Raw genomic sequence first — 14,285 nt, 5'->3', positions numbered from 1 at the left:
GCATTTTTTTCCCGAAATACAGAACTTGTGTCCATGGTGCTCCGCATGGGCACCAACCCATGGCTGAGAGGCTCCGTGCCATGTGAGGCTGAGAGAAGCTGCAAAAGTGTTGTTCCTCGATGCGACCTCTTCGCGACGCGCTTCGAATGCTTCCCTGTGTAGCTCACACACTGGCACAGTGCCCACTGGTGACACCTCACGTGATGACTGGTCCTTTCACTTCATACCATGTTTGGCCTCTGGGAACATGCTCCTCTCGATGCTTTGATGGTACCCATTTAACAAGTTACGGATGTTCGATGTGTCAGATTCTAGAGGTTAGCGCCCGCGAAGGTGTCCATCAGGCATCGTCAATAGTTCCCTCATCGGTACAGCCAACGTCTATCCCTCCCGGCGCTGTTGCTTGCACATAAGTCTCGCTTTCTGCCGAATGCTGCCTACGCATGTGATCCGCATGGAGACATCTGATGCACCCAGAGAGGCCTCTTATCCGCCTCTGGGGACAGTAGCCAATGGGTTTTCAGCCAGCCATAGCGAAGGGACTTCCGGGTTGCAAGAAGCGATCTTTGGCCCACGAGGCATCACGTCTCTCACGGTAGATCCATTGGATTTGGCGGATCAAAGCCGAGGTCGAGCACAAAATTCAAATCGACCTTTAACCGCGTCGACGAAGAATTTCAATGCGCTTAAGCCTTCACGGTGGCGAACGCCAGAGTATCTCTTCTATGGCCTAATTTTCATTGTCATAGTACCATATATGGCATGGATACCGGTACAATTGAGTCAATGTAAGCTGGTCTCCTTGGTGCAAGTCTGGCAGCGCTAGGTGTTGCTAATTGAATTACGCTGACTCCCGTTGTCATGAAGACGACAACCCCAATTTCCCGAAATATAGCAATCATCTCAAGCAAGGGTGGCTTTTCGGGCGTCGCAGAGATGACAGCGACTTCCAATATCGCACATTTAGAGACTATGTTCCTTTGCTCGCAGCTATGATGATCATCTATGTTGGCATCTCCTGCCTTGTTGAGAAAATAGCTGCGCCTGAAGGGGGTAGGTATGCTCAAGTAGGCGAAGGGGCGCCAAATAAAGGCCCTAGGCCGGGTCGCAAGCTGTTTCTTGCGGCTTTTACAGCCATCTTTGTCCTGGCGCTACACGGCACGAATACGCTCAAATTAGTGTTCTGCTGTGCCCTCAACTACAGCGTCGCAAAAGCGCTTGGTGGGACCGTGTTTGCTACACCTGCGATCTGGACATTCAACATTGGAATTCTCTTCGCCGTTCACTACTATAATGGCGTTGACCTAGGCCAACTTGGCCTTTCCTTTTCTCTGCTGGTAAGAGACACACATTTCTTTGGAGACGGCAACATCCACTAAGCCCTTTTGCTCATGATAGGACGGATTCAAGGGCCTGCTTCCACGGTGGCAAATCAATTACAATATTACCATGCTTCGACTCGTCTCTTTCTCGCTCGATTTTCACTGGGCCAGACAAGCTGTCTTTTCAGGCGCATACGTCTCCGAGAACCGAGCAACACAAGGAGATTCCAAGGAACGAGGGTTAAAATCGCATCCCTTGGAAGACTACAACTTTTTCAACTACCTCCTCTATTCTCTGTATCCTCCACTCTTTATTGCAGGGCCAATCATGACCTTCAACGATTTTCACGGCCAGGTAAGGCAGCTTTGGTTGTGAATTCTTTGCTATTATTTGTGCTCACCAAGCGCTCATCCCATAGCTGCTGTCACCGGTCGCAATTACTCGATCGACGACAGTATCTTATGCGATCAGGTTCGTTTTCTGCCTTATGACGATGGAGTTCATACTCCACTTCATGTACGTGAACGCCATCAAGGACTCAGAAGCCTGGGTCGGCGACACGCCGCTCCAGCTCAGCATGATCGGATTCTGGAATCTGATCATTGTCTGGCTCAAGGTGAGACGCACTGGGACCATACCACCAAGGCTGAAATTCTGATGCGCACTCCCATTCTGAATTACCTCTGGCAGCTCCTCATCCCATGGCGCTTCTTTCGCTTGTGGGCGATGGCTGACGGCGTAGATGCGCCAGAGAACATGATCAGGTGCATGGCGAACAACTACTCTACGCTCGGCTTTTGGCGCTCCTGGCACCGCAGCTACAATCTATGGATCGTGCGGTATATCTACGTGCCAGTTGGCGGAGCCAAGCGCGCCATACCTGCCACGTTGCTGGTCTTCACGTTTGTCGGTCTATGGCACGACCTCAGCTTGAAGCTCCTTACTTGGGCTTGGCTTGTCTCATTCTTTATCGTGCCAGAACTGGCGTGTAGGGCAATCCTACCTGAGAAGAAGGTGCAGAAGATATTGACAGGTATGATCTTGAGGCAGACACTGATGCCAGCTCTTTTCCTTCTCACAGTTTGGACAGCGATGGTGGTACCGTCACGTTTGTGCTGTCGGCGGCGTGCTCAACGTCCTAATGATGATGACGGCGAATCTTGTAGGATTCGTTATTGGGGTGGACGGCATCAAGTACATGTGGGAGCAAATACTAGGGTCGACAGACGGTGTGTCTCATTGATCCCTTCACCAAGCCTGGCAGGTGCTGACATGATCTCCCGGTGCGCATTTGTGCGTACAGGCATGACATTCCTGCTCGGGGCGTGCGCAACACTCTTCGTGGGCGTGCAGGTCATGTGAGTGGCACGTTCGCTTCCAAGCATTCCATCTAACATGATGGCCAAGCTGATCACTCGCCATTAATATGAACAGGTTCGAGTATCGTGAGGAGGAACTGCGTCGGGGGGTCAAACGTAAGTGCTAGTGCACGCTCGCTGAACCTGCAAAGCACCATGTAATTAGCCCATGCTCGTCCATTAGGCCTCATTTCTGCATACAATGTATGGATGTCTTCCGAGCTCCCTAATGTCTAACCGCTCCTATGGTTTCCATCTTCAGTCGAATTGTCTTCAGTCGCTATGAGTGGGACTAATAAGGAAGGAGCATGAGATGTGCTCCCAAGCCCTAATTCCCAAGTCTCATCCGCACCACCCACTGTCGTTCCGCCTTACCCCGAGAATTCGTATAGCACCTGCCACTGTACCGAGACTCTGACTCGGCAGTCGGCACATCCAGGTAGGTGGAGGCACGCGCCTATCTTGCACAGGGCCCAGCAGCCACGCAGCAGCTGTGTTCTGATCCACAGCGAGCATGCAGCCTACTCTCCGTGCTGTGTTAGGCCGCCAAAAAAGACCAGCTTGAGTGTTACAAGTGACCCGCATCGTGAAAGGCAGTTTATGGGAAGCCAGCAGCCAAAATGTCCGCATCGGTCAAAGCTGCTCTCGCAGCAAAGCGGGCGGGAGTAGCTGCACATGGCAGGGCTTTGCGATCCGCTAGCCCTATCAAAAGGAGCGGCAGCTCCAGATCGACCCTCAACGAGTCTAGTGACATGTCAGCACACACCGATCATGCAGACCAAGGCGACGTTGTTGAAGAGGCGGACATTTCCGGTTTCGCCCAGGTGCCAATGGACAAGATACTACTCAAAGCCTGTCAAACTGGCAGAGTCAACGTTGCAACTCGGTTACCTGCGCTGAAAGCGCTCCCGGAGGAGATCTATGCACTCATCAGCGGATCAGAGCCGGGATGGTACGATAGAGGGGACAGTGATCGAGCATGGTACGAGCGTGAAGAGATCCGATCGCTGCAGGCGAATGGGAATGCTCTGCATGAGCTCGACGAGAGAATTGGCGAGTTCCGTGCTCTGCTCAAAATTGAGGTGAGTGTATCTGCCTCGCTCAACCATTGCCACTTTGCGGGGTACACGGCTTCCTGGGGCTCACGACACATTTCGTCGCACAGCTACAACAAAATGAGCTCGTTGCGCTGCCTCAATCGTTCCTCAATCTCTGGCATCTCACTGTCCTCAACCTATCAGCAAACAACCTGACGTGTTTTCCGACGTGCCTACTTGCGCTGGATAATCTGAAGAATCTTGACCTGTCTTCAAATAAGCTCAAGTCCCTCTGGAGCGCAGAGGACATCTTGGCTTCGAGAGGAGAGAAGAAGAGACGCCGAGCCGAGTGGGAGTCCGAGAATGGCCCGATAGACGAGGATGGGATGTGGTCTGGCTTTTTATCAGGACCAAGCAGTCCGATCAAGAAGAGCAACAAACTGCTGCCACAAGCAGTTCTGCCACCAACAACCCCCATGCATGCACTCAGGACGTTGTGCCTCGGGAGGAACAGGCTTGGGGGCGCAACGTTCGGCTTGGCTGGAGCAACCGCAGAGTCAGAAATTTTTGTGTTCCCTTCGAGACTGCGCGTGCTGGATCTCAGTGACAACGACATTTGCGGGCCGGTCAGCTACGCGCCATTCGCAGCGCTGCCAGATCTGCAGGAACTGAATCTCTCTGGCAACGGCGTTTCAGATCAGGTCTTCGCCATCCCAGCCGATGAGAGCGCACCGTTATCGACGTTGCCCGTCTTCTCCTCCCTTGCGTTGCTTCACTTAGCAAGATGCGACATTGATGACCTTGCTCCCCTTCAAGCAGTATTCGACAGCGGGAATATTCGCGAGCAGGACTCTGCAGTTTACGCAGCGCAACAGGAGGCGACTGGACACAGGAAAGACTCTGGGAGGAGAGTCATCGCGCGAAAGCAGATTATCAAAGTTAAAGGCAGCCCGAGTCAAGCACTCAAAGACACGGAGCTACACGTCGTGCTGGACGGCAACCCGCTGCGCGAGGAGGAATTCAAGAAGAAGAGAACTCCTGGGTATAACATGGCGCAAGCCCAGGCTGAATCGAAGGGGGCAGACACAGGACCTGGAAGCGGCAGCAGAGGCCGGAGCACTTCCCGGGACGGCCTGCGGGGCAGGCAGAGCAGTGGCTTTGAGCCCGTTGGCGGTGATCACGGCAGTCCAGGGACGCCAAATATGAACACTTTGAATGAGAGCGGGGCGTTCAAAGCCCGCCGTTCCCCTTCCACGGAGGGCTCTTCGCTCGCCTCTCATGCAACAGAGCAACCGTCCGCGCTTGCTATGCAAGCTCAAATGCAGGGAATTCAGATTGACAACGCCGCTCGTCAACAGTCTATGGCTTCAACGCAAACAAAGTCGGTTGCAGTACAGAAAGAAGAGTGGGAGCTGCTTGCAGAGGCCGGACTGCTTACCGAAGGTGGCAAGCGGCGCGCGCGGGCCGAGCAAGCGCGGCGAGCGCGAGAAATGCAGAATCGCATCGCAAACAAGGCCGGCATTCCAAGTTTTGGGAATACTGAAGTCCTCCCCACCAAATCGCTAGCCCAGGGGCAAGGCCTACCCAATGCGGAGAGTGGTGACGATACTCTTTTTGAAGGAGAGGCGGATGCGGGGAGCGCACTCGCAAACGCCAAGCTAAGCAACAAGAAAAAGGAGGCGCTTTCGCAAGTGCCTTGCAAGTTCTTCCGCAGCAACGGATGCTCAGCGGGCAGCGCATGCCCTTTTGCACATACCATCCCGGGTGAAGGTTTGCAGAAAGCTACGTGCCAATGGTTTTTGAAGGGTAATTGCCGCTTTGGTCATAAGTGTGCGCTTGCGCATATCTTCCCGGGTCAGCCGATCAGCGTGAGTTGGCTTTGGGCTCTGAGCTGTTGAATGATGCACCAGTTGATATTTTTAACGCGTGCCTATTTGAAGATGGACCGTAAGAACAAGAGGGCAATGCAACATGGCCTCCCACTGCCATCGCTGACGACCGAGCATCAGCGAAATGATAGCGAGATCAGCCGGGCTCAAGCACCTCAGACTCCGACACTTGTGCCTCCCTATGGTGTTGACCCATCCTTTATGCAGCAGCAACAACAGCCAAGAACATGGCCTGCCCCAGAGGGCATTATGGCTCCTCCAGCGCGAGACGGAGACCTTATGTTTGGCATGCCCGATGACCTTAGAGGACCCTCCTCGGCTCGCGAGATTCAGGCAGCCTTGCCAGGAACCAGTCCGTCAGCTCATCGAGCTGGACCCTTGCGCTTCACGGCAGACCAGGCCATCCACTCGGGTTCGCCCGGGTCCAGGGCTTTCGGGACTAGCCCCTTCAGTCAAGGTGGTCATGTCTTTTACTCTGGCAGCCAAGGGTCGGATGCCGACTTCGCTGCACAGGGACAAATGAGGTTTGACCTCCACAAGAGCCATGACGACGATGATGAGCAGCTGGAGGAAGACTTCCTCCCTTCCAGCCTATCTGAACTGCTGACGCCGGAGGAGCGGGTAAGGCGTGCGCGCTCGAATAGAGCTGCGCAGAGCCTGCCTACAAGCACGGGTATTATCAAGGACCAATGGCCTGCACAATCTGCAGATGATACGAAAAACAGTGCTTTGGAAACTGCGATGCGCTTGGGCTTGTATAGCTCCTCTCCATCAAACACCCCCGGTGGCTCGAGGTTTGCAGGGTTAATGGCACGAACTGGTAGCGGATATAACACGGTGGATGGGTCCTCCTCCTTCGGCGGCCACAGTCCAAACCCTCTACCACCGCACGCATACAGTCCCGCCAGTCGTGCTGCTCTCGGCCAGCACGCTCCGGGACAGAGCTTACCCCGCGGCCTCGCAGCCGGCCTCAGCCGCTTACACCTCAAGCAGGGAGAAGAGATCCCCATGTCGCACGTTCCGACCAATTTGCATCCATTGTCGAGCCGGTATACGCATCTAGACGATCTCACTCCGATCGCTCCGTCGTCTGTCTTGCCACACCGCCAAACATTCGGCCTCGATGCAGGCTTCTCGTCGCTCGCTTCGCTCGGCACCAGCCCTCAGTCGTTTGGAGCACTGCGCGGAGAGCGGACCGATCTACCAGGTATGCCGATTCCTGCATCGAGCAACGGTGCACCAGCAGCGTTTCAGGCACCTCAAGTGTCACCTTCCAAGTCTGCGGTTAGCCGTCTTCGTGGCATAGGTCCGCTGGCTGGAAGCCCGCTCGCAACTTCAGGAGGCTCGCGTAAGGACGAGGACGAAGATACCATTTTCCAGTTCGAGTGATTATAGCGACAACAGAAGCGGCAGAGTGACGACTGCTTGTTTCTGAACGAGGATGATGTTGTAACATGAAGTTCTCAATAGACAAAAGAACGCCACCTGCTTCGTTACTAAGACAAGATGGCGACATGCAAATGGAAGACGGCCATTGTAGTCATGCAGCAGCGTGAGATGTACGCTGAATCAATGGGTGACAGTGGGCGACTCAAAAAAAGAGCCTTTGGCATGGCGCAACTTGGGCCAAAAGGGAGCACGTCTCGCCTTGTATGACGGCATCCTGCAGAGCTTTTCGCATTGAACTCGTCTCCGCGACGTCACTTCAGCACAAAAGAGACAGCAAGTCGACATGAAGAAGTGCCGAATTGTAAATACACTTGCGGCTCTGCGTTGGCATTCCCAAGAAGGCCAGCGCTCGGGTGAGGCAAAGATAATTTCGCGCTTATGGGAGTTGCAGACGAGTATCTGAGCATGGATAACATTCAGCACCACTTTAAAATTCAAGAATAACGACTTGTGAGCAGCCTACCCTCGAATGTGAATCCCTCAAGTACTTCACCTGGACCCCGATAGCTTGGGCATCACTTCTCATAAAAGGTTGCTTGGCTATAGCAATTCCAAGGCAGCCGCGCTGCGATTGTCCTTTTTGCAATCAATATTGCCGGTGCTGAGCCACTATGTACTTAAGTTGTTATTCTTGCGGGTCAAAGCTTTTTTGCATAGCATTGATTGCAGAGACGCGAAGCCGACACCCAAATCAATACTTTCGGCGCCTATGGCGCCTGCAGCTCTGCATCGACGCCTGTAGAAGTATGAAAAGATTCCCTGCGCCACAGACTGGGCGTTAGTGGCATGCTGATTACCACCGAGACGGCCCTTGCCTCCAAGTTGGGGACATCGGGCCAGAGTGGCCGGAAGAGTATAGCCGGTGTTCGTGCGGATTGCAACTTCGGGTAGCAAAGGTGTTGGAGTTGCGGCTGTCATAGTGATGGCGCATGTGGCGTTCGTCTGGCCGCCTATGATGTAAGAATTTTCCCCTGGACAGTCGTGGAGGGGGGTGGTGTGCAGCAAGGTTCAGTTGTAAGTGGGGATACAAGCAGCCAGCTTTTGCTCTTGTGCTGGCCATCTCTCAATTTGTATACGCGCAAGGGCTGCCCTGCCTTTGCGAAGTCCGTGAATCGGGAAGGAGGTGAAATGTCACGGTTATGAAGCCCATCCCGTATGCCGTCCTTCCCTTTCGACGCACTCAGTAGCAGTTCGCAGCAGGCTTGATTGCTGTTGAGCGCGGTGCGAATACGATCGACGGCACGGAGAGACGTGCTCGGGTCTTGCGAAAAGCGACAATTGCGTGAGACAGTCTCGTTGCGTGAGTAACCATTCAACGCCAGAAACGCATCCGTCTTCCGTCACAAGTACGATGGGATGGTCGCGCATCCTTGGGAGCAGAAGGTCAATGTTAAGGATCAGCCGCACGATCCATATATGTGTACGCCTCGAGAGTTCACCTAGAATTGGTGCGACAGAGGCATTGTCTCAGCCCTTCGACATCGTCAAGTCGGCCAGCTTGACTTTTCTCTGCCCTATCTGAAGAACTTGAACGAAACCCTTTGAATTCGTTTCAGTAGAACGATCGCACAAGGTGGCTATGGGCCTGTTGGATGGATACATCGATCGCCAAATCATCTGCAAATTGTGGAAGAACTGATTGCGAATATCTGGAGAGAAGATACAAGGACGCGTAGATTCATTAAGATCGGTGTCGTAGATGGCCTAACCAGCAAACTTGAAAGAGTCGACGGCTTTGGTGTACTAGCTGAGAGCAAAAGGTAAGCCATTTGTTCAGAAGGGCGCCATCAAGCTCATCGACTGAAGAGACACGTACACTGAGCCATAGAGCATGTCCAACTTGTGCTCGCCGCCTTCGCGGTCGGCTAAGTGCGGAGGGAACTGAAAGCGTATCAATTCATCGCGCAATCTTGATTAAGGGGGCCCTATTGAGCAGCATGTCGATGGAAGAGTATAGGTCCCTTCTGATGTCACTGATAGGGTGCGACTTGGGCTCATTGTCCCGCAGCAATGCCCAGTAGGGAAAGTTGAGCGCGGGCTGGCTTAGTCCAGTCAAGCTGGAGATATTTCCAGCAAATACATCACCAAGGGAAAGCCGACCGTACTGGCGCAGAGGGTTGGAAGAAACAAGACGATATGTACCAATGAAAGGGGGTTTAGCTGCAGGCACCAAGTTCTTGGGATCGGATTGAAAACCGCTATTATGATAGAAAACCAATGGAATCGGCGGTGCCACTGTACTCTGTAACTTGGCCGCTTCGTGTGATGTGTACAGCTGCCTGTGACTTTAATTCTTTAGACTTGACCATCGCGTTGGTACGAATTTTGTACCCTTTGCAACCATAACCTGAGTCTTTCCTTGCCAATGCTCGTCTTAGCAAATTCTCATCGGTCGTGTCATGCATTTCGGCGCTGGCTGCATCTTTGGACCGAGACTTGGCGCACGCAGGGAGATACTGATCTTCATATTTGAGGTCCTGGGACAAATTGCGCCACGACGACTCCGCAGGTCCTGCAGTTGCACTTTGAGTAGAGGATTCTTTGAGAGCGCGGCTCAAGCCAAAAGCATCATCAGATCCGCGCTTAGACAGGCGATAATTTTCATTACCGTGCTCATGCTGATCTTGCTGGCATGTACCCTTGCCTCCCGACCTTGAATGAATCGATCCAAAGCTGCCCATCTCCGTGTGGAACCCACTGCCACGTTTGAATCGTTCTATGCCACTTCTTTGACCTGTCGATGTTGCTGGATCTTGAAGTTTCGCAGCGGCTTGGCCAGAGCATAGGTACTGATTTGCTCGTCACAATGTTCGTCTTGAGCTTCCTCGTTGTCGTAGTAGTCATCATGCAGATCCGATCCTTCATCTATCAGACAAGTCCCGTAGCGGATGCCAAGGATTCTGGATTGTCTTCGGCCGTGCCTTCGCGCACCTGCCGATCTTGCTGAGGCTTTTAATACTCTCAACCGTCATTGCTGATGCCAAAAGATGTTGAGGGCATACGTGAGCTCTACTCGGAAATAGGCACGGCTTCGCCATCCTGGGAACCTGTGTGCCTGACACCTTTGATCAACGTCCAAAGGAATCGCGCTGTGGTTGCTCTTCTCTTTCGCATGGACGGGTGAATCGTGTAAAGCGGCGTGATGAGCGATGGAAAATTTATCCTTTCCTAATGCGATCCCCTTAATTGGTGCTGCAGACCCGACATTCGGCTCAGACGGATGCAGAGCGCCATTCAGCGGCGATCACTGGTCGCTGGAGCCCGAAATGGTGTTCCTTGCTACACACAGACTGTGAAGAAGAGGGTTCAGTGAAGACAGAAAAGAGAGGGCTCGATGGGCCGGGAAAGGCACAGAGACTGCAGCGTTATATGCCCTCGAAGAGGGACCTTCACGGTGACAATCGTGTCAGTAGCCACCCATGAGGCTTATCATTTAGAGGACGAAAGATTCGCAGACAAGGGAAACAAAGCATCGCCACCCAGCTGCGCCGATTGTCCCTTGCACAGCGCATTGCATCTCTGCTCCCCTCTATCCAAGCGTATCTAGAGCCGGATCTTCTTGCGAAAAGATGTGAGAACACGCTGCAGCATCGGCAAAAGAGCCCGCGCATTAAAATTGCGGGGTATATGTGATATGCGGGCGAAGCGATGCAGGGAATATCGCCTTCTGATGCAGTCTCCCATTGCTGCAGCCTCCAAGCTGCTGAGAGGTCTGCAAATCGTCAATAAAGCGCGGCCAGTGAAAAAGCGGACTGCCATTTTGGCAGAAGTATGTCACGCTGTTTTCCATGAGCTTTGGCCTGGACAGACCAGGACCTGCCTGAATTGGTTATTTTAATAGATTTCGTCAACTTTGGTCTGCGGAGGGAAGACGCTCGCGGAGAAGCGCCTAATAGTGCTTATTAGCCGGAACATGGAAGGGCTTGGCTTTGCAGCTGCTAGGCTATCGGTGCAACACATAGTCGTATGTGCCCACTCCTCACCTCATCGCCTCATTGTTCATTGCGTTCACCCAATGGCCTCAGCTATCACGATTCACGCGAACGTGTCTGTGCTGTCCTTCGTAGCTCGCCTAACTTCCATCCTCGGCCAAGTGAAGGAGGCGTCACATATTTGTGCTCGCATTTCCTGGCACCTCAGGAACAACAGCTGTACGTCACGCATCCTTGACCCGGTGCCTTTCTGCAGTCAACGGTGCGCTGACGACTTCACTGATATTGCGCGCAGCAGCCATCCTCAGCCCCAGAGATAGCTCAAGGTCCATAGGAAATCAGTCATCTGCTCTTCAACACGCCTTGAATACGGCTCGCCATGTCCTATTTTCTCGTACATCTCCCTTCTGGCTGGCACGTCGACCAAGCGATCCTCTCCGAAGAGGACCGCGTTGTCGTCATCCGCTTCGGGCACGACCACGATCCAACATGCATGCAGATGGATGAGACCTTGTATCGGATTAGCGAAAAGGTCCGGAACTTCGCTGTCATCTACGTCGTAGATACAACACAGGTGCCTGATTTCAACCGCATGTACGAGCTGTACGAGAGTTGCGCGGTTATGTTCTTCTATGTGAGTGGTGGCCTCCACTGAAATGATTACGAGGTGGATTGAGCCGCGCTAATACCTTTGATTCTTGCGCAGCGAAATAAACATATCATGGTGGATTTGGGGACGGGAAACAATAATAAGATGTGAGTATGCCTGTGCTTGTGGCGCTCATGGATAGGGTCAAGTGAAGTTGCAACCCGATCTTCTCGACTGTCCGCATCAAGAGTGTCCACGAAATCTATAGGAAAGCTTGATATGTGCGCGTGTGCAAGTGCTCACTTCGTGGTTTTCCTTTTTCTTTCGCTTCCTCAATCATCTGTTCAACTCGCAGTAATTGGGCAATAACAGACAAACAAGAATTGATCGACATCATCGAAACAGTCTACCGCGGTTCTTCAAAGGGACGAGGTCTAGTCGTCAGCCCGAAAGACTACTCAACTCGATACAAGGCTTGAGTTTCGATATAACTTCTCGCGCTTGTACTGCGGCTCCTCGTAGTTCCCCTACCGGCCTCATTCTCCTGTGTAATAGCCCAGGGCAACGCGACAGGTAGACATTGTTTGCATTTGTATCGTACAACCTGCAGTACTGTATATTAGCGCATATCGGCATTGCTCGGCGCCAGACTGATCAAGCATTAGCGCAGAGCGCTTGGATTGCATCACAAGTATGTTACTTGTGTCGCCCTGTGCATTGGATCCATGCAAATGCATTGACCGGTCGAACATCAGCCATCATATGTCAAAGGACAATTTTGAGTTGCGCGACTCACATTCTGATAGTCTGCCAAATCTTGCCAAGTGCACGCCACCAAATGCCCAGGACCCACTTGGCGAAGCCACTCTCCTCTTGCCTTCTTTTAGCCAATTTGCGGCGTGCCTCTTGTGCCGCAGCGCTGAAGCTGGCGCTCGCGCGGGCGGGATGAATTTCTGTTCGCCGGTTCGCTAGTGTCTTCGAGCCGCGTGCGAGTGCGCGCCGTAAAACAAACATCAGGACGATCCCGATGGAGGCGTAGGAGAGCACAACGCCAGACGTAGACGGCAACTGGAGAACATAAGCGCGCGCTTGTGCCAGGTAACCTGTCAATCCTGCCGGCGAGTTGCCGGGGTTAGTCTCCGGGCGGCGAGAGACACCACGAGGGGAAGAGAAAGATGTAGACGAAAGATCACGAGAGCGGTGCCGCTCAATCGTGTTGGCAATGTGAGCACGTGTAGCTACGAAGGAGGCTTCATTGGTGTCTGTACGATGAAGCTCTCCTTGCCCCTGCTTCGTTCCCCTCTCGCCGGCGGTCTCACGCTCGGAGCCGGAGCCATTGGTAGAAGCCGAGGATGAAGCAGAGCCAGCGCGCCACTTATCTCGTTTACCCCCATCGGTCCCTTTATCAGCAAGGGAAGAAGAAGTTGCTGGAGGCGGGAGAGACGCCGCAGAGGAGATGCCGAATGCGGGCGCATCGCTTTTCCGATCGCCGCTTGTATTGTTTCTCAGCAGCGAAGCAGTGGAAGATGCTGCGGAAGACGACATGGAAGTCGGCTTGTGCGCGCCATCACCGTACGCACCAGGAGTATCGTCAGAGCGACGCCTGCGCAATTCCGCAGGCGGTGAGGAGCCGCCACTGCTCTGGCTTCTCAACCTGGAACTCTTTTCTCCAGCAACCGAGTTTGCACCCTGTGCAGAAGCCCGCTTGCTGGAAGTAGCGGCTGCAGCCTCCTTCACTGCCATCTCCGCGCGCCGTTCCTTCTCTTTTTCGATTCTAGCTTTCAAGTCACCGCTCGCAACGCGGGTCCTTTCTGCGCGATGCTCGTGATGTTCTTGCACCGAATCTAGCTTGACGAGCAACTTCTCCTTGACATCTTGCGTAAGGCTCGAGTAGGCCAACATTTCTCGCGCATAGTCCCACTCTGCGAATTTGGGGCCGAGGACCTGCAGTGTATAGAGGTCGAGAAGCTTGGTGTAAGATGATGTGAGCCGCTCTTTGGTTTCCTGGGTTGATGGCAAGGTGTAAGGAGACGACGACCAGCCCGAGTACGCGGCAAGATACCATTCGCACATATGCCTAGCGCAAAGATAGGCTTGTTGCGCTTCCACATATTTCTCCTTTGCCATAAGGCTGTTCCTTGCAGCCGATGTCTCCTTCTTGTCTACACCCCCGAGGCCCTTCGAAGATGCGGAGGCGACTTGCGTCGCAGCATCTCCGGTCTTGAGAGCGGCAAGCACGCATGATGAAAGGCTGGAAGCTGGCAGCCCAAGAGGCAGATTGATTGTGTGTGGACTCGGCTCGATCTTCTGCTTGATAATAGATGTCGCGGCTGCAGATAACCTTTCGTCCATGGCGAAGAGATACAAAGCATCGTACCACAACCGTGCAAGCAGGTCTGCAGCACTAAGGGATAGAATATAAAGGACGGAGGCTGCCGCTTTTGCATTCTCTGTTCTATCCACTTCAGTCTCGCCTGTAACGGCTGCGCGTTCCTCCGATCCAGGGGCTGATTGTTGCAACAAGATTTCAAGTGACTGAAGTGAATCTTGCTGCTGCACTTGCGAGGCTGAAGTTGAAATTGAAGGCAGAGTATACGCTGTAATGTAAGCGGTGAGTCTGAGAACAACAATACGCTCCCACAGCTTGTGTGTTTGCACTGTACTTGTTTGGGCAAGCGCTTGGTCTTGACTAGTCTCTGACGTTGGAA

At 53.2% G+C, this 14,285-nt stretch overlaps 5 protein-coding genes across 5 annotated transcripts; 3 read left to right on the top strand and 2 right to left on the bottom strand.

The window, feature by feature from the left end:
- Positions 1-454: 454 nt before the first annotated feature.
- K437DRAFT_284290 (MBOAT-domain-containing protein) lies at positions 455-2,888 on the top strand (the record flags this gene model as incomplete). The annotated part of the gene is made up of 8 exons (XM_013388482.1): positions 455-788; positions 868-1,337; positions 1,399-1,677; positions 1,742-1,939; positions 2,014-2,337; positions 2,405-2,552; positions 2,627-2,681; positions 2,758-2,888. The coding sequence occupies 8 exons, from the start codon at positions 455-457 to the stop codon at positions 2,807-2,809; spliced, it is 1,860 nt and encodes a 619-aa protein (XP_013243936.1). The 3' UTR covers positions 2,810-2,888.
- A 413-nt stretch (positions 2,889-3,301) lies between these two features.
- K437DRAFT_262389 (uncharacterized protein) lies at positions 3,302-6,996 on the top strand (the record flags this gene model as incomplete). The annotated part of the gene is made up of 3 exons (XM_013388481.1): positions 3,302-3,763; positions 3,847-5,586; positions 5,659-6,996. 3 exons carry the CDS (start codon positions 3,302-3,304, stop codon positions 6,994-6,996), a joined length of 3,540 nt encoding a protein of 1,179 aa, XP_013243935.1.
- Positions 6,997-8,084: 1,088 nt separating this feature from the next.
- On the bottom strand, positions 8,085-8,807 carry K437DRAFT_91710 (uncharacterized protein). The gene has a single exon (XM_013388480.1). It carries the CDS (start codon positions 8,422-8,424, stop codon positions 8,194-8,196), a length of 231 nt encoding a protein of 76 aa, XP_013243934.1. The 5' UTR covers positions 8,425-8,807; the 3' UTR covers positions 8,085-8,193.
- Positions 8,808-11,240: 2,433 nt separating this feature from the next.
- Positions 11,241-12,237, top strand: K437DRAFT_255749 (putative DIB1-17-kDa component of the U4/U6aU5 tri-snRNP). The gene is made up of 3 exons (XM_013388479.1): positions 11,241-11,622; positions 11,695-11,744; positions 11,933-12,237. Exons 1-3 carry the CDS (start codon positions 11,368-11,370, stop codon positions 12,054-12,056), a joined length of 429 nt encoding a protein of 142 aa, XP_013243933.1. The 5' UTR covers positions 11,241-11,367; the 3' UTR covers positions 12,057-12,237.
- A 132-nt stretch (positions 12,238-12,369) lies between these two features.
- K437DRAFT_262388 (uncharacterized protein) lies at positions 12,370-13,929 on the bottom strand (the record flags this gene model as incomplete). Its single annotated transcript, XM_013388478.1, has 1 exon — positions 12,370-13,929. One exon carries the CDS (start codon positions 13,927-13,929, stop codon positions 12,370-12,372), a length of 1,560 nt encoding a protein of 519 aa, XP_013243932.1.
- Positions 13,930-14,285: the final 356 nt, after the last annotated feature.

This window comes from Tilletiaria anomala (assembly GCF_000711695.1).
Source record: "Tilletiaria anomala UBC 951 chromosome Unknown K437scaffold_28, whole genome shotgun sequence".
NCBI classification, from domain to species: Eukaryota; Fungi; Basidiomycota; class Exobasidiomycetes; order Georgefischeriales; family Tilletiariaceae; genus Tilletiaria; species Tilletiaria anomala.
Note: the sequence above shows the minus strand (reverse complement) of the source record. Positions and strands in the feature narration are given on the sequence as shown.

Coding starts and splice junctions, on each gene's coding strand:
- K437DRAFT_91710 (XM_013388480.1), bottom strand. CDS start 8,424: ATGCGCGACCATCCCATCGTACTTGTGACGGAAGACGGATGCGTTTCT.
- K437DRAFT_255749 (XM_013388479.1), top strand. CDS start 11,368: ATGTCCTATTTTCTCGTACATCTCCCTTCTGGCTGGCACGTCGACCAA. Junction 11,623..11,694: donor GCGCGGTTATGTTCTTCTAT/GTGAGTGGTGGC, acceptor ATTCTTGCGCAG/CGAAATAAACATATCATGGT. Junction 11,745..11,932: donor ACGGGAAACAATAATAAGAT/GTGAGTATGCCT, acceptor TTCAACTCGCAG/TAATTGGGCAATAACAGACA.